The 27,296-nt window shown below is 40.8% G+C and overlaps 1 protein-coding gene across 1 annotated transcript in view; it reads right to left on the bottom strand.

Annotated features, from left to right (window-relative positions):
• Window positions 1–159: 159 nt before the first annotated feature.
• LOC148360355 (neuronal acetylcholine receptor subunit alpha-3-like) overlaps window positions 160–27,296 on the bottom strand; it is a 42,533-nt gene continuing 15,396 nt past the window's right edge. The window contains exons 2-7 of the mRNA XM_088343949.1: window positions 12,502–12,641; window positions 12,379–12,423; window positions 10,049–10,158; window positions 7,586–7,793; window positions 4,294–5,208; window positions 160–880 (exon numbers count right to left, since the gene is read on the bottom strand). Of these exons, the coding sequence (XP_088200075.1) occupies window positions 755–880; window positions 4,294–5,208; window positions 7,586–7,793; window positions 10,049–10,158; window positions 12,379–12,423; window positions 12,502–12,641 (1,544 nt within the window). The 3' untranslated portion in view covers window positions 160–754. The remainder of the gene's footprint in view (window positions 881–4,293; window positions 5,209–7,585; window positions 7,794–10,048; window positions 10,159–12,378; window positions 12,424–12,501; window positions 12,642–27,296) is intronic.

Below are 27,296 nucleotides of genomic sequence, written 5' to 3'. Positions count from 1 at the left end.
GTCTAGATAGATAGATGTCTAGATCGATGTCTAGATAGATATATAGATGTCTAGATAGATGTCCAGATAGATAGATGTCTAGATAGATAGATAGAAAGATAGATAGATGGCTAGATGTCTAGAATGATAGATGTCTAGATAGATAGATTGTTAGATAGATAGATGGATAGATACTTTATTCATCCCAGTAGGAAAATTCAGACTTCCAGCAGTATCCTTGTGTTGAAAGATAAAATAATAAAATAAAAGATATAGAATACAAAAATACCCAATATAACGTGTTGACACAGAGTATTTAAATAGTGATATGGAAAATACACTAGGGTAATATGCAAATGTAGGGGAGGGGTTTCATGTGGGCTTTTACTCCCCCGGGTGGAGTTAAAGAGCCTCATGGCATGAGGAAGAAATAATCTCCTCAGTCTGTCCGTGGAACAAGACTGTGACAGCAGTCTCTTAGTGTATTTAAAGCATCCCTGTTTTTTGTATTTATTCGGGAAAATATATTTAAAAAAGCAAAAAAATCGTAGTTGTGTGTAGTCACAAAAAGAACAGTTCAAGCTATAATTAAATCCTTTAAAAAAATTTAAAAAAACGTTTTAAGAGTCAAATATTCACCCAAAATCCTATTTCTATACATTTCGTGTACTCTAAAAAACATTTTGAGGACAAAACAGTGAGAAGAAGAACAGATGTTGTTATTCTCATAGAAACTCCCATCGAGGAATTGTGGGTAAGTGAGTTTTCTTTACTCTCATTTAAAAAAAGCAATGAGGGGCTGCAGGAAGAGTCCCAGTGTTCCCAGTACGCACACCGTCACAAAGACCCACAGGAAGATACGGTCGATCACCATGGCCACGTACTTCCAGTCGTCTTCCACCTAAAGACCAAAAAAAGTGTAGGAATCAAATGAAATGCTAATAAATATATATACAATTCCAACAAATACAAAGTTTTGCCTCACTCGGGGCACCATCATGAACCTAACTTGCTCAAATATTGTACAAAATAACAGAACTGTTATTTTGTACAGATGTGCTTTCAGTCGGGCTTTTCAGAGCCGACACGTCTTGTCCATGTATTTTAAGCAAAAAAAAAACATTTGTTTTGGTTTGTTTGTTTCTATTAAAAACGGGTTTCTATTAAAGGTATTCATCTTTAAAAAAATTGTGAATTTGTTGGTAAATACATGGTTTGTTTTTTTACTCTTGCAAAAATATAGTAATCAGCTTTTTAACAAAAGTTTGTTGATGTGTGAAAAGGTAGATAGATATACAGTCTGCCTCGGATGTTGATTGGCTGCTCGTCTCTTTTTAAACCCCCGTCTCCCTGTCACCCGTTGTCAGTCCGTCTGCGAACCTCAGCATCTGCTAGGCAAGCGTTTTCGACCCTGACTTTCTCCTGTCGTGATTCCTGTTTGATTCCAACCCCTTTACTGAACTCGATTACATTTTTGCTCCACCGTCCCGGCTACTGATCTGTTTTTTCCGCTCTCGACACCGCCATCGCTCGCCACGGAAATACCACTTCCGCGTCTGAGCAACCTGCTCCCCGCGACCACCGATCTACGGATCGTGTGTTCTATCCTTTCTTCTCGATAAAACGAAGAGAAACGCACGCAAGTGGGTCCTGTCTCCGTTTCTGGTCTCTGACAGATTATTTAGAATTGCTGGAGAGACAGAGATAGAGTTAGACAAGGTGAGAAATGGACTAAGATTTAAATATGGAGGGAAAAAGAGATCAAAAAGTGTTTTTGTTCTAGTTTTGCCAAGCCCTGCGAATCCCCGTTTTTGCCCGTGTTTTGCTCCTGTTTGGTTCTCGCCCCGATCCGTTTGATTTTGACCACTTCCTCGTTCCGATCGATCTACTTCCGCGACCGACGATCCCCGGATCGAGTGTGCACTCATTCCTCTTCTCCTCAATAAACTGTAAGTAACGTTACGCGATTGGGTTCTCATTCCTGTTTCCTGTCCTGGTTCGTGACGATAGCTAAATTGTGGAGTAAGATAAGTTAGTGTTAAATCATGAGTTATGACCTGTCCTCTTTTTCACTGGCAGGAAAAAAGTGGAGCGCAGCATCAAGCTAGCGAGCTTGTTGCGAATGTAACCGCCGTGGTTGTTTTTTTTTATAGCACTTAAGCTACAGTACACACTCTAAGTGTGTGTATGTGGGTGCACTCTCGCTGCACCCAATGAGGTGTGCACAATCCCGTGGCGGCTGCAGGGGCCCTAATGCTATTGTCGCTCGCACGGATTTCTCTTTTCTTTTTTTCGAAAACAAAGATGGCGCAACAAACATATCAGCCCCGTCCAGATAGGGGAAGTCCTTTTTTTAGCCGGGACACAAATCCAGTGCAAGGTGTTATCCTGCGCGCTGGTGGGAATAATGGGAAAAAAAACGCAACTTGGTTGTGGGACTAAATCTTCGAATAGGGTTCTAGCAAAAGGTCTGACCCCCCACTCCCCCAGTCCAAATCATTATACCATTTATCCAAGGCTGCAACTAACACATATTTTTAGAATCGATGAATCGATCAGTTCTTTTTTTGGATGAATAGGATGTCTTAAAGACCTTTCTTGTTTTTTTCTCTTACTTCAAATGGAAAAACCTGGAAAAAACGAAAAATAGTGCACAAAACAACAATATTATATTATATAAAAGTATCTGTCAATGAACCTAAAAATAGACAAAATACATACAAACCATACCCTTCCTGCTTTTTCTTCCTAACTTTCTTTCCCGCTCTTTCTTCTCTTTCTCTTTCTCTTTCTCTTTCTGTCTTACTTTCTTTCTTTTTCTCTGTTTTTCTCTCTCTTTTCCTCTCATTTTCTGTCAATCTCTCTTTCTTTGGCCTTTTTTTCTCTCTCCTTCTCCCTTTTCTTTCTCTTTCTTTGTCTTTCTTTTCCTTACTTAACTTTCTTCCTTTGTTCTTTCGCTCACTCGTTCGTTCTTTCTTATGCTCTTTCTTTTTTCACTTTTTCTTTTGTTCTTTCGTACTTTTGTTCTTTCTTCCTTTTGTTTTCTTTTTTTCTTTCTGTCATGATTACCGATATGCTTCACCTGTACCCGCTCCTCAACTGCCTCGGACTCCGATTGGCTCCCTGTCACAATTTATATCCACGTCTTTCTGTCACCTGTTGTAAGTCTTTCTGCGAACCTCAGTTTTCAGTAGGCAAGCTTTTTGACCCTGACTCACTCCGGTTTTTGCGACCGTCTGTTTCCCGGCTTCGGCCCGTTTTTTGATCCCGACCACGTCTACTTTCCTCTCCTGGCTTTCGACTTGTTGCTGATCCCGATCACTTTTTTCGCTCTCTAGTCCCGGCTATCGACCTGTTTTTCTGTCCCCGACACCGCCATCGCACAATAGTGCCACTTCCGCGTTCAGAGTGACCTGCTTCCCCCGATCACCGGATTGTGTGTGCAATCCTTTCCTTTCTTCCCAATAAAACTGAGAGAAACGTACGCAAGTGGGTCCTGTCTTCGTACTGTTCCTGACAGTATATGCTATAGACCTGCAAATGTTATCCAAAGATCTGATTATATTTCATTGTAGCTAGCTACTGTATCTCTATCTATCGATCTATCTCTCTATCCATCTCTCTATCTATCTCTATCTCTCTATCTCTCTATATATCTATCTATCTATCTCTCTATCTATCTCTGTCTCTATCTCTCTATATATCGATCTATCTATCTCTCTATTCATCTCTCTACGTATCTCTATATCTATCTCTCTATCTCTGTCTCTATCCCTCTATCTATCTCTCTATCTATCTATCCATCTATCTCTCTATCTCTTTATCTATCTATCTCTCTCTAACTCTATCTCTCTATTTCTCTATCTATCTATCTCTCTATCTATCTATCTATCTATCTATCTGTCTCTCTCTCTATCTCTCTATCTGTCTCTCTCTTTATCTCTCTATCTCTCTATCTCTCTATCTATCTATCTCTCTATCTATCTATCTATCTATCTATCTATCTATCTATCTATCTATCTATCTATCTATCTATCTATCTATCTATCTATCTATCTATCTATCTATCTATCTATCTATCTATCTATCTATCTATCTATCTATCTATATATCTATTTCTCTCGCTATCTCTCTATCTCTCAATCTCTCTATCTAGCTATCTATCTTTATTTTGTTATTAAACAACATACTGCTTTTGACACCCCCCCTTGATTTATATAATAATGTTTAAATCATATTTTATTTCTTGTAGGGAATTCTATTTCTTTGACTTTATTAAAATGGATATTTTTTACTCGAACGCGGTGCCCGTACCTCCTTGGCCTTATTCCTGGTCCTCATATTCTCTGCGATGTACTTGACGCTCTCGATGGCCTGCTTCACTTCGGGCGAAACGACGGAAAACGCCACCACCGCGTTGACTTGAGCCGGCGAGTTCAAATTCGCCGGCAATTTGGGGGCTTCCGATTGGCCGGCCGGGGCTTGAGGGGGCGGGGCCTTGGGAGGCGGTACCGGGGTGGGGACCTCCTTCCCCCTGTAGGGACATCTCCGATTCACGTCCCGCTTATTCGTCTCGTTGTATTCGATACAGTTCATGGAGGAAGCCCCGCCCCCTTCTAAAGGCGGGCAGGCCACGCCCCCGGTGATCCCGCCCACGCTGACGCTCCCCGATCCGCTCCCGATACTGTTCTTCCTCTTTTTTTCGGGGGTGGCGGCGGTGGGCGGGGCTTGATCCACGGGCCGCCTCATGAGCATGACTTTGGGTAACGCCCCCAGGAAAACCGAGCGCACCCATTGGGGCATGGTGTGCGTCATGGGGGTCCGGTAGTGGACGTTGAGGACGAAGACGGTGATGACGATACTGAGGGTGACGAAGATCATGGTGAAGAGCAGGTATTCGCCGATGAGGGGGATGACCAAGGAGGTGGAGGGTATGGTCTCGGTGATGACCAGCAGGAAGACAGTGAGGGAGAGGAGGACGGAGATGCACAAGGTGACCTTCTCGCCGCAGTCTGAGGGCAGGTAGAAGACCAGGACGGTGAGGAAGGAGATGAGGAGGCAGGGGATGATGAGGTTGATGGTGTAGAAGAGCGGCAGGCGGCGAATGTAGAAGGAGTAGGTGATGTCCGGGTAGATTTCCTCACAGCAGTTGTACTTGATGTCGTGCTTGTAGCCGGGAGCGTCGATGATCTCCCATTCGCCGCTTTCCCAGAAGTCTTTTAGATTCACCTGTAGGTCACGATATAGATGGGAAAAAAAATCAGTTTCTTCTAGTATAAAATCACGGTATCGGTTTTATCGACAGTCTACAAGTACACCTCCGAAATATAGTCTATTTATCAACAGGAACCCACCTACCTACAGGTACCTACAGGTACCATACATTCCAACCTGTACCCTCAGGGACCTACAGGTACCATATATATCAACCGGTACCTTCAGAGACCTACAAGTACCTACAGATGCCTACTTATTCCTACAGGTACTCTTAGGTACAGACCTACTCCAACAGGTCCCCTCAGGAACCTACCTACCTACAGGTATCTACAGGTACCATACATTCCAACCGGTACCTTCAGCGACCTACAGGTACCATATATACCAACCGGTACCTTCAGAGACCTACAAGTACCTACAGATGCCTACTTATACCTACAGGTACTCTTAGGTACAGACCTATACCAACAGGTCCCCTCAGGAACCTACCTACCTACAGGTATCTACAGGTACCATACATTCCAACCGATACCTTCAGGGACCTACAGGTACCATATATACCAACCGGTACCTTCAGAGACCTACAAGTACCTACAGATGCCTTCTTATACCTACAGGTACTCTTAGGTACAGACCTATACCAACAGGTCCCCTCAGGAACCTACCTACCTACAGGTACCATATATACCAACTGGTGCCTTCGGGGACCTACAAGTACCTACAGATGCCTACTTATACCTAAAGGTAGTCTCAGGTACAGACCTATACCAACAGAGCACCGCAGGTACCTACCCATTCTAACAGGAACCCTACCTTCACCTACCAATGCGTACCTGCAGGTGCCTACCTACAGGTACTTACCTATGGGTCCTGTAGGTACCTACCTACTTGTTGATACCTACCTACCTACAGGTAGATATTTCTCCATCCCTACAGGTACATTCAGGTACCCACCTACCTACATGTATCGTTAGGTACCTATATACAGGTACATACCTACCTATACCTGGTTATAGATACCTTGAGATGCCTACCTAAACCTAAGTGTCTACAGGTATCTACACACTTAGCTACAGGTACTCTCAGGTACAGACTTATACCAACAGGTCCTCTCAGGCACCTACCCATTCCAACAGGAATCCTAAGGTACCTAATTGTACCTACCAATGCGTGTCTACCTACAGGTACCTACCTATGGGTCCTTTAGGTATCTACCTACTTATTGATACCTACCTACCTACAGGGAGCTACTTCTCCATTCCTACAGGTACATTCAGGTACCCACATACCTACAGGTACCGTTAGGTACCTATCTATAGGTACCTACCTACCTATACCTACTTATAGATACCTTGATATGCCTTCCTTAACTTAAGTGTCTACCCACCTATGTACCCATCCACAGGTACATATCTACGTACTAACCTACCTGCCTATGTACTGGCACAGCTGTGTGAGCTTGCCAATAGAATTGAGGAGAGGATAACACTCGGCGTGATTTACAACAGCTGGCAAAACTGACAGGAAGTTGGCTGGGTCACGGCGACTTCTCCAACTGAAATTGCCTAATTTTGGAAAATCGAAAGAGGACGAATCAATCCGAGAAAAACCACACGTCATCGCTGGCTGCGGCTGTTGAACACAGGGTATAAAAAAGCTGATTGTCTCTTGGACGAATGAGAACGCTGTTTGAACGCTGATTAATGTTAATAAACGACGTCTCCCTCTCCGTCAACTTCTCTGCTCCTTTGTGTATATTTTGGGGCGAGGCGCATATACGGTCTGCTCCGAAACCTACAGGTATCTACTGATTTATACCTACCTATCTACCTACCCACATTTACCTATCCAAAGATATCTACATGCAGGTACCTACCTGGCAATGCCTACATGTCTACAACTACCTACCTGCCTATTCGGGTACCTAGCTACGAAACTGAGGGCTACCTGCCCGCCTGCCTGCCTACTTATCTGATTTCTTCATTTATCTGGTTGTTAATATTCATCCTCTCCATTATCTCAGACGGTTTTTCTTTTGTAGACGAAAAAAACTGTCATCATATCAGTTTCTTTTACACCTGATTTGGACAAGGACCCCTCGTTTTGGGAAATTTCCACTTTAGCTCACTCACTTAGTTTTGTTTTACTTAGGTTTCGATCCTTCAACTGCCCTCCCAGTATAAAAGTAATAGTCAGCCATTTTGCCTGTTTACTTCTGATTCTACAGCCAATTTTCTGTAACTTATCCAGAATATTCTGTAGTATGGAACTAAACAGCTCTCTAGCTTAGCTTTGCCAAATAACCCGCATATAAAACGAAGAAATAGCCTTTCCTTCTTCATTGTCTTTTCTTCTCGTTTCATCTTATCTCATCTTAGCAAGTCCCTACCTTGGAGCCAATGAGCACCAAGTCGATTTTGGCCTTGTCGTAAGTCCAGGAACCAAATTTCATGGAGCAGTTCTGGTAATCGAAAGGGAAGTAGGTGATGTCCATTGGGCAGGAGGATTTGAAGATGGCCGGAGGAACCCAAGTGATGGTGCCGTCGAACTTCAGCAGGGCTTTGGTCTTGTCCTCCACCAGGAAGTCGCCCACCGCGCTGTGAGAAGAAGATCTTTATCGTAAGAAACCATCTTGGACTTTCTACTTTCATCCTAGTGCACAGGTGTCGAAGAGGCGGCCCGCGGGCCAGATCAGGCCCGCTAAGGGATTGAATCCGGCCCGCGAGACAACACTCAGAGAAGCGCAAGAGAAAAAGAAGCTGCAGGTTAAAATATGTCAACTTGATGTTGCCAAAGCCAGGTGCCTCGAACAAAGACACTGTACTTGTATTTCTTTTTCTTTCTTTCTCTCTCTCTCTCTTTCTTTTCCACCCCTTTTCTCCCACTCTGTCTCTTTTACTCTATGTGTCTCTCTTTTTCTCTTCCTTTGTTGCTCTTTGTCTCTTTCTCTCTCTGTGTCTTTTAACCTCTTTTGCTTCACTTTTTCCTTTTCTCTCTTTTCTCTTTCTCTCTTCATACCCTTTGCGCTTTCTTTTCTCCTTTTTCTCCTTCTGTCTTTCTATTTCTCTTTGAATTTCTTTCTTCCTCTTTCTTTCTTTTCCCCCTCTCTTTTCTCTTTTGTTTCTCACGCTCTCTCCCTCTCTCTCTTTTTCTTTCTTTGTCCCGCCCTCTCTCCTTTCCCCTCCCTCTTTCTCTTATTTCTTTATCTCTCTTTTTCTTTCTCTCTAATCTACTGGTCCGGCCCCCGACATAATGTTTGTTCTATTGTGTGGCCCCCGCGTTCAAATGAGTTTGACACCCCTGTCCTAGTGGATCTGGATAGAAAGTCCAGTCTCCCTCAAAGAGCACCAACCAGGGGGGAGTGGCCGGAGAACGCTCACCTGCGCCTTATGTTTAATAAAGTTAATTTAACCTGAAAAATTCGAAAAGTATTTGAGGACCGAATCAGAATTAGGAATTCCGTTCCATTAATAAAAAATTAAAACCGAAAAAAGAACTCTTGGGGAACAATTTACTCTAATCTTGTGTTTATTTTTCAACATTTTCTAAAAAAAATACATTAGTTATCTCAGATTTTTCTCGAGTAAGACAAATATTACATTTGTTTAATATGGCAAGACTATCATTCAAATCAAATTGATTCACATTATCATTATTTTTTTTAATAAATTGTAGAAAAATTGGCACAGTTGACATGGCGCCCAATTGGCCCCGCCCATGGGGCGCCAGCTGCGGCTTGTTAACAGATTGGCTTTCTGTCTATTTTAAGCTCAGTGCTCTCACTCACCCTTTGTCAGTCCGTCAACAAACCTCTGCCCCGCAAGACGTGGGTTCCGACTTGGTCCTGTTCCTGTTGGTATTTCCTGTCCGGTATTGTTCCTGTTTATTTTGTCCTGTTTCATTTCGGTTTCCAGTTTTGTTTCTGTTTAGTTTGGTCCTGTTAATTATTTTCTCCAGTTTTCCTTCCCGGCTAGTTTCTCCTGTTTATTTTCGTTATCCTGATTCATTATCTATCCTGTCTGTCCCGTCCTGTCCGGTATCGACTCCATATGTCCGATATCAACTCGGGCAATTGGAATCGATCTCGTCGGTCTCTGGCTTCCTGTCTTTCCACGCCAGCCCGCATGCCTAGCGTGCATGACTTCCCATTTCCCGTAAAATAAAAAGCTTGTGTGAGAACGTCACGCGTTTGGGTCCTGATCCTGTTCTGGTTCATGACAAGAATGGGCAGATAGTAGATATTTATCCAACAGTATTTTTTTAAGGCACAATCATGACTGCAAAACTGAAAAGGAATATTTCGAGAAGAATTAAGTATTTTTTTTAGCGCAAAAAGTAAAGTAAAATATAAAAAAAAAAAGATAAATAATTCATTTTATGTACTGTACTAGCTTTCCTAACAAAAAATATGTCTTAGACCGACAATAAATAAATAATAATAATAAAATAATGAGATATTATACATAAAATAATATTAGTGACCTAATAAAGTGATGTCATTTGAGCTGGTCAAGCAGAGTGTCAGGTGGATGCGGGAAGAGGAGGGAGAGTGGATTCAAAATTATATTAAATTCAAAACTTTATTTATTTGCAAGGATTTTCATACCCATAAAAGATTTCCTTTCTTTAATCACATCCTTATAGGCGCCTTGCATGGCTGACTCCCTATTGGTGTGTGAGTGTGTGTGTGAATGGGTAAGTGTGAAGCACATTGTAAAGCGCTTTTGGGAGGTCTTCATTGACTGTAAAAGCGCTATATAAACGCAGACTATTTATTTAAAATCATATTTAAAACGATTGAAAATGACAAGCAATGAAATAATAAGATTCGAAAACTGAACACGGAACTTACTTGTTGTACAAAACAATGTCCGGCCTCCAAATTTTATTGGACGGAACTCGGATGAACTCGATTCCGTCATACTCGATCGGCGCCCATCGTAATTTGTAGTCATTCCAAACCTGAGAAAGCGGGAAAGAAAATATTACATTTCATATTTGTACGGTATACCCCCCCTATACTGTTGTCTAAACTCCTTCCCACAATGCCTTATATCTTGCTCTTCGATCAGTTAAGAACCTTGTGTAACACACTTGAGTTTGTTGAGCTATGGGTCCCAAGAGTTGCCGTGAGGCCAAAGGGAGAAGCAAAAACATGATAACCATGGAACCGAAGCTTCCGATGATCAAAAAATAATGTTTATTGGCTTTGTGTTGATGCTAAAGGGATGAGCAAAGACATAACTGTAAAAAAAAGCTTGCGACTATCAAGAAATATGAAGAGACGCGAATCACTACCCTTTCAGAGTTGGTCAATATGCGTAGTGTTGTCTCTGAGAGTGCTATACAAACAAATTAATCAAAACAGAAAAAGGAGCCCAGTTCGTACTGAATTATGAGAAAATTACGTTTTTATTGTTATTTTTCTGTTTAGTTTTTAGTCTTTGGTTTAAAATTGCATTGTAAATAGTTGAACAGTCACGGTTGCCATGGCACCCAATTGGCCCCGCTTGTGTATCACAGTTGCCATGGCAGCCAATTGGACCCGCCTGTGTGGCGCCGGCTGCAGCTTGTTGAGGGATTGGCTCCCTGTCAGTATTTAAACTCTGTCCTGTCAGTCCCCTTTTGTCGGTCCGCCCGCGAATCTCTTTTCCGCCTTTCCTGTTTTTTGCTCCTGTTTGTGTCCCGCTACGATCTGTTTTGATCTCGTCCCGAATAACAATCCGTTTTTTTTTATCTCAACCACGTCTCCTCTCTTCTCCTGGCTTTCGACTCGTTTCCGATCCCGACCATGTTTTGCTCTTTAAACTCTGTCCTGTCAGTCCCCTTTAGTCCGTCCGTCTGTGAATCTCTGTTTTTACACGGCAATCCCTTTTCCGCCTGTTTTTTGCTCCTGTTTGTCTCCCGCTACGATCTCTCTTAATCTCGACCACGTCTGCTCTCCCGTCTCGAATAACGATCCGTTTTTTTATCCCAACCACGTCTCCTCTCTTCTCCTGGCTTTTGAATTTTTTTCCGCTCCCGACCACGTTTTTGCTCTTCTATCCCGGCTACTGACCCGTTTCTTCCGTTCCCGACACCGCCATCGCTCTACACGGAAGTCCCACTTTTGCGTTCGGAGCGACCTGCTCCCCGCGACCAGCGATCACCGGATCCTGTGTGCAATCCTTTCCCTTCTTCCCAATAAAACTTGTGAGAATCGTTACGCGAGTGGGTTCTGTTTCCGTTCTGGTCCTGACACGAACATTGTTTTATTGTATAATTGATTTTAAAGTTGCTAAGATTAATTTTTTTTTTAATGAGTTAAAAGTTCAATGTAGAATAAAAATAATATTTTCATTCATTTTGCGCTCGATGTAGATATTTATAGCGATAATATATGGATTAAAGCACAGGTGTCAAACAGGCGGCCCGCGGGCCAGATCGGGCCCGCTAAGGGATTGAATCCGGCCCGCGAGACAACACTCAGAGAAGCGCAAGAGAAAAACAAGCTGCAGGTTGAAATATGTCCACTTGATGTTGCCAAAGCCAGGTGCCTGGAACAAAGACACTGTATTTGGATTTGTATTTCTCTCTCTCTCTCTCTCTTTTCCACCCCTTTTCTCCCACTCTCTGTCTCTGTCTCTTTCACTCTCTGCGTCTCTCTTTTTCTCTTCCTTTGTTGCTCTTTGTCTCTTTCTCTCTCTGTGTCTTTTTAACTTTTTTTTGCTCTTACTTCCTTTTTTCCTTTTCTCTCTTTTCCCTTTCTCTCTTCCTACCCTTTGCGCTTTCTTTTCTCCTTTCTCTCCTTCTGTCTTTCTATTTCTCTTTGGATTTCTTTACTCCTTTCCCTTTCTTTTCCCCCTCTCTCACGATTTTTTATCTCTTTTGTTTCTCACGCTCTCTTCCTCTCTTTCTTTTTCTTTCTTAGTCTCGCCCTCTCTCCTTTTTCCTCCCTCTTTCTCTTATTTCTTTATCTCTCTTTTTCTTTCTCTTTAATCTACTTGTCCGGCCCCTGACAGAATGTTTGTTCTATCGTGTGGCCCCCGAGTTCAAATGAGTTTGACACCCCTGGATTAAAGGAACGACAACAACAAAAATTTAAGAGTCGTTTGGGAGCCAAAAGAGTCGGCTCTTTTTCCGTTTTGGTGCCGAAAAATCCAGTTCTCTAAAAAGAGCTGCAATTTCCCACCAGTGACTCACGTGTCTCAGCCATAAATTGGTCTCCATGATTTGATTGACTTCGTCCTGAGGAGAAAACAAATCGTCACCAGGTTTTTCTCCCGAGTCCTCTTTTAATTTTTAGCGTTGCCGAACGTTCCTTACCACTTTGACCAGTTGAGAAATAGAAACCTCGAACTCGACGGTGACTGGATCCGACACGTTCTCGACCGGTCGGATGAATTGGTTGTATCTTCGGAATAATCTCCGGAAAAGACGATCCTCCGCTTTGGACGCCAAACAACCTGGTTGCAGAGAAAAGACCGGAACGAGATTTAGTAATCCTGGATCGAACTATCCCGGCTAGTTCTCTTGTACAAAGCCGGCTAAGCAGCTGCTTAGGGCCTCCCGACCACCAGGGGGGCCCAAAGAGCTGTTAACTCATATATAAGAAAATGTGTAAAGTATATATATATATATTATATAATAAAATGTGTAAAGTATATATATATATATATATATATATATATATATATATATATATATATATATATATATATATACTGTATACGATTATTGATATGTACGTCAATTTAAAAGATAATATAATATTTACAGAGAGTAATTACCTCAAGATCTAAATCTCAGACCTCCGTGAGCATTCATACTGCAATAATGCCACTACAGGAATACAAGAAAGATCTACTATGGAAATACAACAAAAATAAAACTACAATAATACTGTCCTGCAAAAATATTTTTAAAAATAATACTACAGTAATACTACTAAACACTAAAATTGTAAAACTACAGTAATATTACAAAAATACTCTAAACAATACTACAGATACACAACAAAAATGTCCTATTGAAAAACAACAAAAATACTGCAGAAAAACTAAAGAATGATTACTTTGGAAATACTACAAAAACAACTACTGTGTAAATACTGCAAAAACTACAGCAGTACTACAAAAAACTACAGAACTTCAATAAAAATATGACTCCAGACATTACTAACAAAAAATCCACTATTTAAATACAACAGAAATACTAAGAAATTACTACTTTGGAAATACTACAAAAACTACTGCAGAAATACTACACAATACTACAAAAATAAAACTGCAGCAATACTACAAAAAACTACAGAACTTCAACAAAAATCCAATTCCAGAAATACTAAAAAAATACTAAACAAAATACAACTACAGTAATAGTACGAAAGTAGGCTCCTTGCATGGCTGTCGCCGCTATCGGTGTGCGAGTGTGTGTGTGTGTGAATGGGTAAGTGTGAAGCACATTGTAAAGGTCTTCGGGAGCTCTTCAGTGACTTGAAAAGCGCTATATATAAATGCAGACCATTTAGCAAATTACCATTCCTGTTTAGAATAGAATGAATCTACCTTTATTGTCATTGTTACAAAATGGGTTGAACATATTGTGACAACGAAATTGGACTTGGCACTCCAGGTTCACATTTAACAGTGAGGATAAAAGAAAACAAAGAAGATAAGGTTATAATTTACACAATATAATGTACCTACATCGCCTTAGCGGAAATTTTTTATCATTTATTTGAATAAGCCGATCAATTACCTAAGACTTATAACATTGGTAAATGGCGGCGCCCTCTGTTGGCTGCGGCTGCATCGGCTCGCTACAACGGGTCAGGTGTATCGACATTTCGTTCTGTGTACATTGTTACAAAGAATGACAATACAAAGGAAATTATTATTATTATTATTAATTATCCACGCAATCAGCTACAGTAGCACTAGCTAACTTATTGGTAGCTGCATTGTCTTTGACATGAATCCCACCTACTTAAGGTAAGATTGCTCGAAAATACACCAAATACACCGTTAAAAATTGTTAGCTTCAAATTAGGGAGTACTTTGAGGACTGACAGTCCTTCCGATTGATTTCCGATATCCACGGCTGTCCTCTGTCTTCATCAAAAGGGATTTTTTTTTTTGAACAATTTTATTGACTCTATTAACAGCAAATAAACAATTTGTGGTTGATCCCAAATCGGGCTTAGAACATTGCCAGTTCGCACAGCAAGAAATCACCATGGTTAAAAGTGGTGGTTATATTCTTCTGTCATGGTGAGTGATGTTTGTTCCATTGAACGTCTCATTCGACTGACGTCCACCAATGTTCCCTCTGTGAAAAATCTTCATTGCATTCAATAACTGTAATTTGTATAAAATTGTATAAAATCCCTTATAGTCAATTAAATAAAATATAAAATCCTTTAACATGAAGGAGAAACGGTCAAATCCAAAGACAGCTTGTGTCCACGAAAACTCTAGAATTTGCCGAGATTGTGTAAGAGTGCCAGAAGTCACAGGAGATGCGGCACAAGAAGGCCATCGAGAAGGCGCACAAGAAGGCGATCACGCCCGTCCGAGCAGAAAATTTAGCCTGGCTCAAGATGGACGACACCGCTAGCTAGTGCGCTGCCAAACTTTGCTAATTCGGCTTCCACCGGATGAGTTAGCGGCAAAGTGCAGCTCCAAAGTGGAATCGAATTTCATTGTCATGTCATAAAAAAAGTAGGCTGTGTAGTCCCATAATCCTTTGTTTTTCTGAGTTCACTTTCTTCCAAATTTGTAAGAGTAGTCTTTTATTTTTTGGGCTGTCTTGATGGAACTCTTCCAACCTGGGCAGAAAGCAGCACATGATTTTCTAGGCTGTGTTGATGACTCTCTTCCAAACTATGCTGTGTAGTCCAATAATCCTTTGTTTTTCTGAGTTCACTTTCTTCCAAACTTGCAAGAGTAGTCTTTTTTTGTGGGCTGTGTTGATGGATCTCTTCCAACCTGGGCAGAAAGCAGCACATGATTTTCTAGGCTGTGTTGATGACTCTCTTCCAAACTAGGCTGTGTAGTCCCACAATCCTGTGTTTTTCTGGTTTAACTTTCTTCCAAACTTGCATAAGTAGTGTGTTATTTTGTGGGATGTGCTGATGAGTCCTTTCCAAACCGGGAGTATCCCATGATTTTCTGGGCTGTGGTGATGACTCTTTTCCGGGTAAGGTAGAAAGTTGGCGATGATTTTTAGGTCTGTGTTGATCAGGACAGAGAGAAGCGCATCATTTTCTGGGTTATATTAATGACTCTTTCAGACTGGCAGGAACAAGCAGGTGGAAAAACGGGTGCAAAAACGGGACAGGCGGAAGTCAGGGTCAAAAAGGCTTGCATTGTAACAACAGATGTTCGCAGACGGACTGACAAACGGAGAGTGACGGGACCGGGCTTAAAAAGGGACAGGGAACCAATCAGATCGCTCGCAGCGGCTGGTGCCAAATAAACGGGCACATTTAATCCAAATCGGTAATCATGACACAGAGAGGAGCGCATCACTTTTTAGGCTTTGTTGATGTCTCGTCCTGGACTGGCAGAGAGCAGCCCATGATTTTCTCGGCTTTGTTAATGACTCTTCGAATCTGGGTACCATGATTTTCTGGGCTGTTTTGATTTCTATTTCCTGAACTGTGCTGAGAACTGTTGATGATTTTCTGCAACATGTGGATGACCCTGGGCAGGGAACGGGCCTTGATGTTCTGGGCTGTGTTGATGGCTCTTCTCCAAACTGGGTAGAAAGAAGCCAATCAATTTCTGGGTTTCCTTTTTTCTATAGTAGCCGTAGCAACGCTAGCTTGTGGATGTTAGCGCTGCTACGCAAGGCAAACAAGAGTGCTAATACTGGAAAGTCGATGCTAACGCCAAAGCTTTTAGGCGTGCATCAGGCTGGACTTCCTGTTTGCAGTATATATATATATATATATATATATATATATATATATATATATATATATATATATATATATATATATATATATATATGTATATATAATTTACAGAGTGCTTCTGAGACAGAGTACAAGCAAAAAGCCCCAGAATAAATAAAAGATGCATCTTTCTTGTGCTATTTTCAGCTTCAAAACAAAAACGGCACAAGAAGCGATGTGGTGGTTGAATTGTATTGAACGTATTTTCATTATAGTAGATAAAAGTTTCTTTTATTTGTTTTTATTGGTTTCTTCTGCCTTTTTTAATGCTAAATGGTCAGCATTTCTATAGCGCTTTTCAAGTCGATGAAGACCTCCCAAAGTGCTTCACACTTTCTCTCTATCTATCTATATAGACATCTAGACATCTATCTATCGAGACATCTATCTATCTAGACATCTATCTAGACATCAAGCTATATATCTAGACATCTATCTAGACATCTATCCATCTATCTTTCTATCGATCTAACTATCTAGATATCTATCTATCTCTATCTATCTAGACATCTATCTAGACATCTATCTATAAATCGATCCAGACATTTATCTAGACATCTATCTAGACATCTATCTAGACATCTATCCATCTATCTTTCTATCGATCTAACTATCTAGATATCTATCTATCTCTATCTATCTAGACATCTATCTAGACATCTATCTATCTATCGATCGATCTAGACATCTATCTAGACATCTATCTAGACATCTATCCATCTATCTTTCTATCGATCTAACTATCTAGATATCTATCTATCTCTATCTATCTAGACATCTATCTAGACATCTATCTATCGATCGATCGATCTAGACATCTATCTAGACATCTATCTAGATATCTATCCATCTATCTTTCTATCGATCTAACTATCTAGACATCTATCTAGACATCAGCTAGACATCTATCTAGAGATCTATCCATCTTTTTAGAAACCTATCTATCTATCTATCTAGACATCTATCGATCTACCTCTATATAACTATCTAGACATCTATCTAGACATCCATCTAGACATCTATTTAGACTTTTATCTATCCATCTATTTAGACATCTATCTATCTATTGAGACATCTATCTAGACATCTATCTATCAATCTATCGATCTATCTCTATCTATCTATCCAGACATCTATCTAGACATCTATCCGGACATCTATCTATCTATCTAGACTTCTATCTATCCATCTATCCATCCAGACATCTATCTATCTATCTAGACATCTATCTAGACATCTATCTATTTATCGATCTATCGAGATCTATCTAGACTTCTATCTAGACATCTGTCTAGACTTCTATCTAGACATCTATCTAGACTTCTATCTAGACATCTAACTAGACATCTATCTAGACATCTATCTAGACATCTATCTTCCTATCTAGACATCTAGACATCTAGACATCGAGACATCTATCTATCTATCTATCTATCTATCTATCTATCTATCTATCTATCTATCTATCTATCTATCTATCTATCTATCTATCTATCTATCTATCTAGACATCTATCTATCTATCTATCTATCTATCTATCTATCTATCTATCTATCTAGACATCTAGACATCTATCTATCTATCTATCTATCTATCTATCTATCTATGGTAAATGGTCTGCATTTCTATAGCGCTTTTCAAGTCACTGAAGACTTCCCAAAGCGCTTTACAATGTGCTTCACACTTACAAATACAGACTAGGAAAAAAAAAAAATTCCAGGACGTAGAGCAACCTAACATGTGAGTCACAACTTTTTCGACCAATTGCAGGCTTTGTTTTACACCGTTTTAGCAAGAGCCTGAAAATGCTAAAAAGGACCCGCCTCCTTTATCTCCGAATAACTTTATCCTAGAGAGACCGATTCAAATGATGATTGACACAATGTACGTATTTATTTTTTTAGCTGTATATTTATTTTTGACCATTTATTTATGCATTTATTTTTGTGACATATTTATGAATCCAATGATCTTGTGTTTTTTTATTTTTGGTCATTTAATTTTTGACAAACCTTTTGACAATTTGTTTATTTTGACCATATGTTAATTTATTATTGATCATATATCTTTTTATTTAAAACTATTGATTTACTTTTGAACATGTATTTATTCTTGATATGTTAATTTATAGTGACCATTTATTTATCATTGGTGTTTGATCCTTTTTTTATACATATTTATTCATCTATATAGGACAATTTACCTATATTTGATAATTAATATAGAAAAATTATAAATTATTTTTAACCATTTATTTATGCATTTATTTTTGTGACATATTTCTGAATCCATTTATCTTGTGTTTTTTTATTTTTGGTTATTCATTTAATCATTTAATTTTTGACAAACCTTTTGACAATTTGTTTATTTTGACCATATGTTAATTTATTATTGATCATGTATTTGTTTATTTAGAACTATTGATTTACTTTTGAACATGTATTTATTCTTGATATGTTCATTTATAGTGACCATTTATTTATTATTGGTGTTTGATCCTTTCTTTAAATATATTTATTCATCTATATAGGACAATTTACTTATATTTGATAATTGATATAGAACAATTATTTTTGACCATATAATTTTTTCATTGTTATTATTATTATTTTTTTTAAATATTTATTTTATTTTGACGATTGAAATGTAGGAAAAGCCTTATTACGACCATTTCTCCCTAAAATGTATTTACATATATAAATATTATTATTATTATTTTTTTTGTGGTTATATAAGAATAGAATTTGCAGCCTACATTTCTTTAGTTCATTAAATTAACTGTGTACCAAGTGTAGGATGAATAAATTAACACATTTATAAACCAATAAACGGTCATAAATAAATATATATGAATGAAAAGATGAATGGTCCTAAATACATTAAAAATGATAAACGATCAAATTCAATAAATATTGATAAAAACAAATACGTTGTCAAAAATAAGCAAATATTATATGTCCAAGGGTCCCAAAGGCAGAATGGTTTTTGTCCAATCTGGTTTTCCGTAGCTGGACCTCATGGCCATTTTTTTACAAAAATGAAAAATAGAAAAAGAAATAACCTTGGAGGAAAAGTGCTGCGTGCGCGAAAAGCTAGCTGGACGGCGCTAAAGCTAGCTTTTAATAAAGAAGTTCTCAAGTGGCCCGCAGCCCCCAAACTTCCTCGTGACTCATAAAACTCCGAAGAAAAACAATAAAAAGGACTCTCCACCACGTAAACATTCCATAGTTCGACTTTCGCCCGTCAAGGGAAATAAAGTTATTTATTTGAAGGGTTACCGTGGCGACGCCAATCAACACGAAAGGTGAAGACGAGACGGTTGAAACAAATGATTTTATTATTACTAATAATACACACAGTCATCAACAAGGACCAGAAGATCATGGGGTTCTCTCTACTTGATTTGGAAGAGAGTCATCAACACGGCCCAGAAAATACTAGGTTCTTCATTGCCCAGTTTCAAAAAGAGTCATCAGCATAGCCCAGAAAACCATGAGCTGCTCTCTGCACCGTTTGGGAAAGAGTCATCAACACAGCCCACAAAATTAAAGACTACTCTTGCAAGTTTGGAAGAAAGTTAACACAGAAAAACATAGGATTATGGGACGACACGGCCTAGTTTGGAAGAGAGTCATCAACACAGCCTAGAAAATCATTTGCTGCTTCTGCCCAGGTTGGAAGAGATCCATCAACACAGCCCACAAAATAAAACACTACTCTTGCAAGTTTGGAAGAAAGTGAACTCAGAAAAACATAGGATTATGGGACTACACGGCCCAGTTTTGAAGAGAGTCATCAACACAGCCTAGGAAATCATGAGCTGCTCTCTTCTGCACCATTTGAGAAAGAGTCATTAACACCACACACAAAATAAAAGACTACTCTTGCAAGTTTGGAAGAAAGTGAACCCATAAAAACAGAGGATTATGGGACTCTACGGCCTAGTTTGGAAGAAAGTCATCAACACAGCCTAGAAAATCATGTGCTGCTCTCTGAAGAGATCGATCAACAGCCCACAAAATAAAAGACTACTCTTGCAAGTTTGGAGGAAAGTTAACACAGAAAAACATAGGATTTAGGGACGACACAGACTAGTTTGGAAGAGAGTCATCAACACAGCCTAGGAAATCATGAGCTGCTCTCTTCTGCATCATTTGAGAAAGAGTCATCAACACCACACACAAAATAAAAGACTACTCTTGCAAGTTTGGAAGAAAGTTAACCCAGAAAAACATAGGATTATGGGACAACACAGCCTAGTTTGGAAGAGAGTCATCAACACAGCCTAAAAAATCATGAGCTGCTCTCTGCACCGTTTGGGAAAGAGTGTTGATACACCGCCCACAAAATAAAAGACTACCCTTGCAAGTTTGGAAGATAGTGAACCCAGAAAAACATATGATTATGGGACGACACTGTCTAGTTTGGAAGAGAGTCATCAACACAGCCCAGAAAACCATGAGCTGCTCTCTGCACCGTTTGGGAAAGAGTCATAAACACAGCCAACAAAATAAAAGACTACTCTTGCAAGTTTGGGAAAAAAATTAACCCAAAACAACAGAGGATTTTGGGACTACACGGCCTAGTTTGGAAGAGAGTCATCAACACAGCCTAGAAAATCATTTGCTGCTTCTGCCCAGGTTGGAAGAGATCCATCAACACAGCCCACAAAATTAAAGACTACTCTTGCAAGTTTGGAAGAAAGTTAACACAGAAAAACATAGGATTATGGGACGACACGGCCTAGTTTGGAAGAGAGTCATCAACACAGCCTAGAAAATCATTTGCTGCTTCTGCCCAGGTTGGAAGAGATCCATCAACACAGACCACAAAATGAAAGACTACTCTTGCAAGTTTGGAAGAAAGTGAACCCATAAAAACAGAGGATTATGGGACTCTACGGCCTAGTTTGGAAGAAAGTCATCAACACAGCCTAGAAAATCATGTGCTTCTCTCTGAAGAGATCCATCAACAGCCCACAAAATAAAAGACTACTCTTGCAAGTTTGGAGGAAAGTTAACCCAGAAAAACATAGGATTTAGGGACGACACAGACTAGTTTGGAAGAGAGTCATCAACACAGCCTAGAAAATCATGAGCTGCTTTCTGCCCAGGTTGGAAGAGATCCATCAACACTGCCCAGAAAATCATGGGCTGCTTTCTGCCTAATTTGAAAAAGAGTCATCAACACAGCTTTCAATCATTAGTTTGCTCTCTCTCCGGTTTGGAAAAGAGTAATCATGGGATGCTCTTTCCCCAGTTTTGACGAGAGTCATCAACACAAACAAGAAAATTATGGGATCTTCTTTCCCCAGATTGGAAGAGATCCATCCACACAGCCTTGAAAATCATGGCCTGCTCTCTGCCCAGTTCTGAAAAAAGTCATCAACACAGCCCAGAATAGCATCAGTTTGCACTGTGCCCAGTTTGGAGAACAGTAATTAACACAACCAAAAAAAACATGAGATGCTCTCTCCTTAGTTTGGAAGAGTTATTAACACAGTCCAGAAAATCATGGTCTGCTTCTTGCCTAGTTTGAAAAAGAGTCATCAACACAACTTAGAAAATCATTAGTTTGCTCTCTGTTCGGTTTGGAAAAGAGTAATCGTGGGATGCTCTTTCCCCAGTTATGAAGAGAGTCATCAACACAAACGAGAAAATCATGGGATGCTCTTCCCCCCAGTTTGGAAGAGTCATTAACACAGTCCAGAAAATCGTTGGCTGCTTTCTGCCCAGTTTGGAAAAGAGCCATCAACACAGCCCAGAATAGCATCAGTTTGCACTGTGTCCAGTTCTGAGAACCAAATAAAACATGGAATGCTCCCTCCCTAGTTTGGAAGAGTCATTAACACAGTCCAGAAAATCATGGGCTGCTTTTTACCTAGTTTGAAAAAGAGTCATCAACACAGCCTAGAAAATTATTAGTTTGCTCTCGGTCCGGTTTGGAAAAGAGTAATCATGGGATCCTCTCGACCCAGATTGGAAGAGAGTCATCAACACATCCCAGAAAATGATGCGCTACTCCCTGCCTAGTTTTGTAAAGAGTCATCTAATGCTGTGAAGTCCGGATTAGAGTACTCATATAAAAATGTAAACGTAGAGATATAAAGGTATAATTTCACTCAGGCCAGTCCAAACAAATCAAATCCAGTTTTATGAAAACGTCTTCCATGTGGAAAAAGTTGTCCCATGAAGGTCAAAACGTCTTTTGAGTAGTTTCTCGGGTCAGAAGTTTTTTCCTCCGGAGACATTTTGGAAAATAACTTGGTGCCCTCCCACAACCTCAACTAAGCTTTTAATTGGCTAGCGGAAAAAGAACAATAATTACAATCAAGGAAGGCCGCGCACCTCGTTTTTTTAAATCCTAATTCCCTCACAAAGGACATGAGTGCTAATTAAAACAAAGTCTTTTAAATAGGTGTTATATAGCGACCCCTAGTGATGATTAAAATCTTTATTGTTGGGTGAAAATAGACTTGATTCAAATAACGAGCACAGACTCTCATAAACTGTATTTTAGTTTGAAAGGATTTCAATGCTATGAGACTTGAAGCCAATATGACGGCGGCCATTTTGAAACTACGGAAGCCCAAAGGAGGATTTCGCCAAGCTAACTGGTCCGGTAGCTGCATTTAGATTTACATCACTTGTTATAAAATTGAGATTTTTTCTATTTTATTTCGTCGTACTTGTGTTTTCTGTTTCTTGGTGTCTCTTTTTTGTTCATGTCTGGTCATGTTTTGTCCCGCCCCCTTCCTGGTGTCGGCCAATCAGCGACCTCGTGTGGATTGCCCGGGTGAGTCTCGTTTTGAATTCTGGTTTTCCTCTAGCCCTTGTCCTCGTTGTCAAGTTTTGTGTATTGGATTTTAGTCATCCGTTTATTTACGTGACTTTTTCAAATATTTTATTCCAGTATATTTATATTTTTTATATATTTACACTTCATTCTTTTTGGCTACCCGTCAAGACCAGAACAGAAGGAGGACCCAGATGCGTAACGTTACTCGCAAGTTTATTGAAATATAGAGGAAAGATCCGGTGCTTGCTGGATGCAGGGAGCAAGCCACTGTGGATTTTTCCGGAGCAGGAGATCGTAGCGTAGTAAGACGGAAAAACGGGTCGTTAGCCGGGTCGGGAGATCGGAACGTGGTCGGGGTCAAAAAACAGGTCGTAGCAGGAGACAAACGGGGAAAGCAGGATCAGACGACTGGAAAACGGGAGTCAGAGTCAAAAATGCTTGCCTTGTCAAAACAGAGGTTTGCTGGCGTACTGACAAAGGGCGAGTTTGGAAGAGTCATTGACACAGTCCAGAAAATCATGGGATGACTTCTGCCTAGTTTGAAAAAGAGTCATCAACAAGTTTGCTCTCTGTCTGGTTTGGAAAAGAGTAATCATGTGATGCTCTTTACCCAGTTTTGACTAGAGTCATCAACACAGACAAGAAAATCATGGGATCCTCTCTCCCCAGATTGGAAGAGATCCATCAATACAGCCCAGAAAATCATGGGCTGCTTTCTGCCCAGTTCCGAAAAAAGTCATCAACACAGCCCAGAATTGCATCGGTTTGCACTGTGTCCAGTTTGGAGAGCAGTAATTAACACAACCCATGCTCTCTCCCCAGTTTGGAAGAGTCATCAACACAGCCCAGAAAACCATGGGATGATTTCTGCCTAGTTTGAAAAAGAGTCATCAACACAGCTTAGAAAATAAAAGACTACTCTTGCAAATTTGGAAGAAAGTTAACCCAGAAAAACATAGGATTGTTGGACTACACGGCCTAGTTTGGAAGAGTCATCAAAACAGCCTAGAAAATCATGTGCTGCTCTCTGCCCAGGTTGGAAGAGATCCATCAACACTGCCCAGAAAATCATGGGCTGCTTCCTGCCCAGTTTGGAAAAGAGCCATCAACACAGCCCAGAATAGCATCAGTTTGCACTGTGTCCAGTTTGGAGAACAGTAATTAACACAACCAAATAAAGCATGGAATGCTCTCTCCCTACTTTGGAAGAGTCTTGAACACAGTCCAGAAAATAATGGGCTGCTTTCTGCCAAGTTTCGAAAAAAGTCATCAACACAGCCCAGAATAGCATCGGTTTGAACTGTGTCCAATTTGGAGAACAGTAATTAATACCACCCATGCTCTTTCCCCAGTTTGGAAGAGTCATTAAGACAGTCCAGAAAATCATGGTATGATTTCTGCCTAGTTTGAAAAAGAGTCATCAACACAGCTTAGAAAATCATTAGTTTGCTCTCTGTCTGGTTTGGAAAGAGTAATCGTGTGATGCTCTTTCCCCAGTTTTGACGAGAGTCATCAACGCAAACAAGAAAATCATGGGATCCTCTCTCTTCAGATTGGAAGAGATCCATCAACACAGCCCAGAAAATCATGGGCTGCTTTCTGCCCAGTTCCAAAAAAAGTCATCAACACAGCCCAGAATAGCACCAGTTTGGAGAACAGTAGTTAACACAACCCATGCTCTCTCCCCAGTTTGGAAGAGTCATGAACACAGTCCAGAAAATCATGGGATGATTTCTGCCTAGTTTGAAAAAGAGTCATCAACACAGCTTAGAAAATCATTAGTTTGCTCTCTGTTCGGTTTGGAAAAGATTAATCTTGGGATAATAGCAAGTGCCATAGAAAGCATGTCTCTTGTTAGCCTCAAAATTTGGAATACTTAACCCAGAATCGTCTTCTCATCTCGAACGTTTGAGCCCGTCTAAACGAGCTAGCGTCCGCGATGGCCGCGTCGTTCCGTCTTTGTTCTCGGGCAAAAGACCGAGAACGCTGGAGCGTGTCGGCCCCGAAATAGATTGCGAATTAGCCGAGTATAAGCCGGGCCGGCTCGGTATCTGGTGGCTCCAGGAGCCCCGGGAAAAAAATCCGCCGGGAGCTTCTAGCGCTTAGCCGGGAGGAAGCTGGCGGCCATCGCTGGACTCTCTCCACAAAACTAATTAGCTTCTCCTAAATCCCGCTCCATCGACTCCAGACATTTTCGAGTACCTTATTTTTACGGGCATAGGGCGCACCCGTCTCCGTAAATGCTTCTATTTGTCAAGAACCGGAAGAGGATCAGGACCCAAACGCGTGACGTTCTCACACAAGCCTTTTATTTTATGGGAAATGGGGAGTCATGCACTTCAGGCAGCGGTCTGGCGTGAAATGATAGGAAGCCAGAGACCGACGAGATCGATACCTATTGCCCGAGTTGCTATCGGACGGATGGGGTCGATACTGGACAGGACAGGACAGACAGGATTGATAATGAAACAGGATATCGAAATAAACAGGAGAAACTAGACGGGAACGTAAACTGGAGCAAATAATAAACAGGACAACAAAAGACAACAACAAAACTGGAAACCGAAATTAAACAGGACAAAATAAAGGGGAACAATACCGGACTGGATATATCAACAGGAAAACAGGATCGAGTCAAAACCCACGTCTTGCAGGGCAGAGGTTCGTTGATGGACTGACAAAGGAAGAGAGAGAGCACTGAGCTTAAATAGACGGAAAGCCAATCTGTGAACGAGCTGCAGCTGGCGCCACTGAAGCGGGGCCAATTGTACACCATGGCAACCGTCACTCACCCGGGCGCGGCCAATTGGGCGCCATGGCAACCGTGACAGAAGCATGAAAATCGCTAGCACGTTTTTAATCTCGGAACTAAAGAGAATGTCGGATAAATAGGCAAAAATATTTCCATTGTAGTGCCAAGAAATCTAATATGAATACTCGTTTTTCCCTACAAAATGTCTTTCAGACTGGGTAGGGAGAAGCCGATGATTTTCTGGGATAGTTGATGACTTTGAAGAGAGAGGGGGGGTGAGTATCATGTGTATTCTTGCACTGTTAGCATATTTGTTCACTTGAGTCACATCAATGCCCATCCATCCATCCATCCATTATCTGCACCGCTTATCCTCAGTAGGGTCACGGGTATGCTGGAGCCCATCCCAGCCATCTTCAGGCAGTGGGCAGGGGACACCCTGAACTGGTTACCAGCCAGTCGCAGGGCACACAGGGACAGACAGTTTGTTCGCTCATTCATACCTAGGGGCAATTACTCATTCGCTCATTCACACCTAGGGAGATTTCAGTTAGGCCAATCAACCTGACATGCATGTTTTTGGAATGTGGGAGGAAACCCACGCAAGCACGGGGAGAACATGCAAACTCCAGACAGGAGGTTGTGTCTCATGACCTCAGAACTGTGTCGCACACGTGCTCACCACTGCGCCACCGTGCTGCCACTTCATGCCCTTTATATGATAAATACACGAAAAAAAAAAGGATATTACAACGATTAAGATTAAAATAAATGTTCAAGAAAAATACAAAATAAGAATTTTATAATCCGTCACTCACTTTGAGGTCTCATCAGGTAACAAAAAAGACAGATGTACATTTTTTTTTCATCTCTAGCGAGCGTAGAACAACACCGAGACGGTGCCAAGAAACCTTCCAGGTAAAATGTGTTGAGTTGGTGCTACTTTTGTCCCCGGTGTCCCCAAGATTCAAATCTCTGGCTTCATTTTCTAAATCTTTATTGTGTGTTGGTCTTATTTATCAAATCTTATTTATCAAAATACTTATGTCATGATTACCGATGTAGTACACCTGTGCCCGCTCATTTGGCGCAAACTACCCCAGACTCTGATTGGCTCCCTGCCCCTATTTGAACCTGGTCCTGTCAATCCCCTGTTGTCACTCTGTCGGCAAACCTCAGTTTATTCTAGGCAAGCTTTTTCGACCCTGACTCCCACCTGTTTTTGCTCCCGTCTGTTTACCAACTTCGACCTGTTTTTTGATCCTGACCTCGTCTACTCTCCTCTCCTGGCTTTTGACCCGTTTCTGATCCCGACCACGTTCTTTGCTCTCCTGCCCCGGCTACTGACCCGTTTTATCCCGTTCCCGACTCGGCCATCGTTCCCCACGGGATTCCCACTTCAGAGCGACCTGCTTCCCGCGTCCAGATTGTGGGTGCAACCCTTTCCTTTCTTCTGATAAAACTGAGGGAAACGTAACGCAAGTGGGTCCTGTGTACGTTCCGTTCCTGACAATTTATTTGATTTATCAATGAGAAAAACTGAGCTCACTGTGTTGCATTTTGTGTTTTTCATGCATTTGATCCAATTCAGTACTTTAAAGGTGAAGTGCA

The sequence above is a fragment of the Urocampus carinirostris genome, chromosome 9 (genome assembly GCF_059441175.1).
Source record: "Urocampus carinirostris isolate Australia breed hairy pipefish chromosome 9, RoL_Ucar_1.0, whole genome shotgun sequence".
Lineage (NCBI taxonomy): Eukaryota > Metazoa > Chordata > Actinopteri > Syngnathiformes > Syngnathidae > Urocampus > Urocampus carinirostris.
Note: the sequence above shows the minus strand (reverse complement) of the source record. Positions and strands in the feature narration are given on the sequence as shown.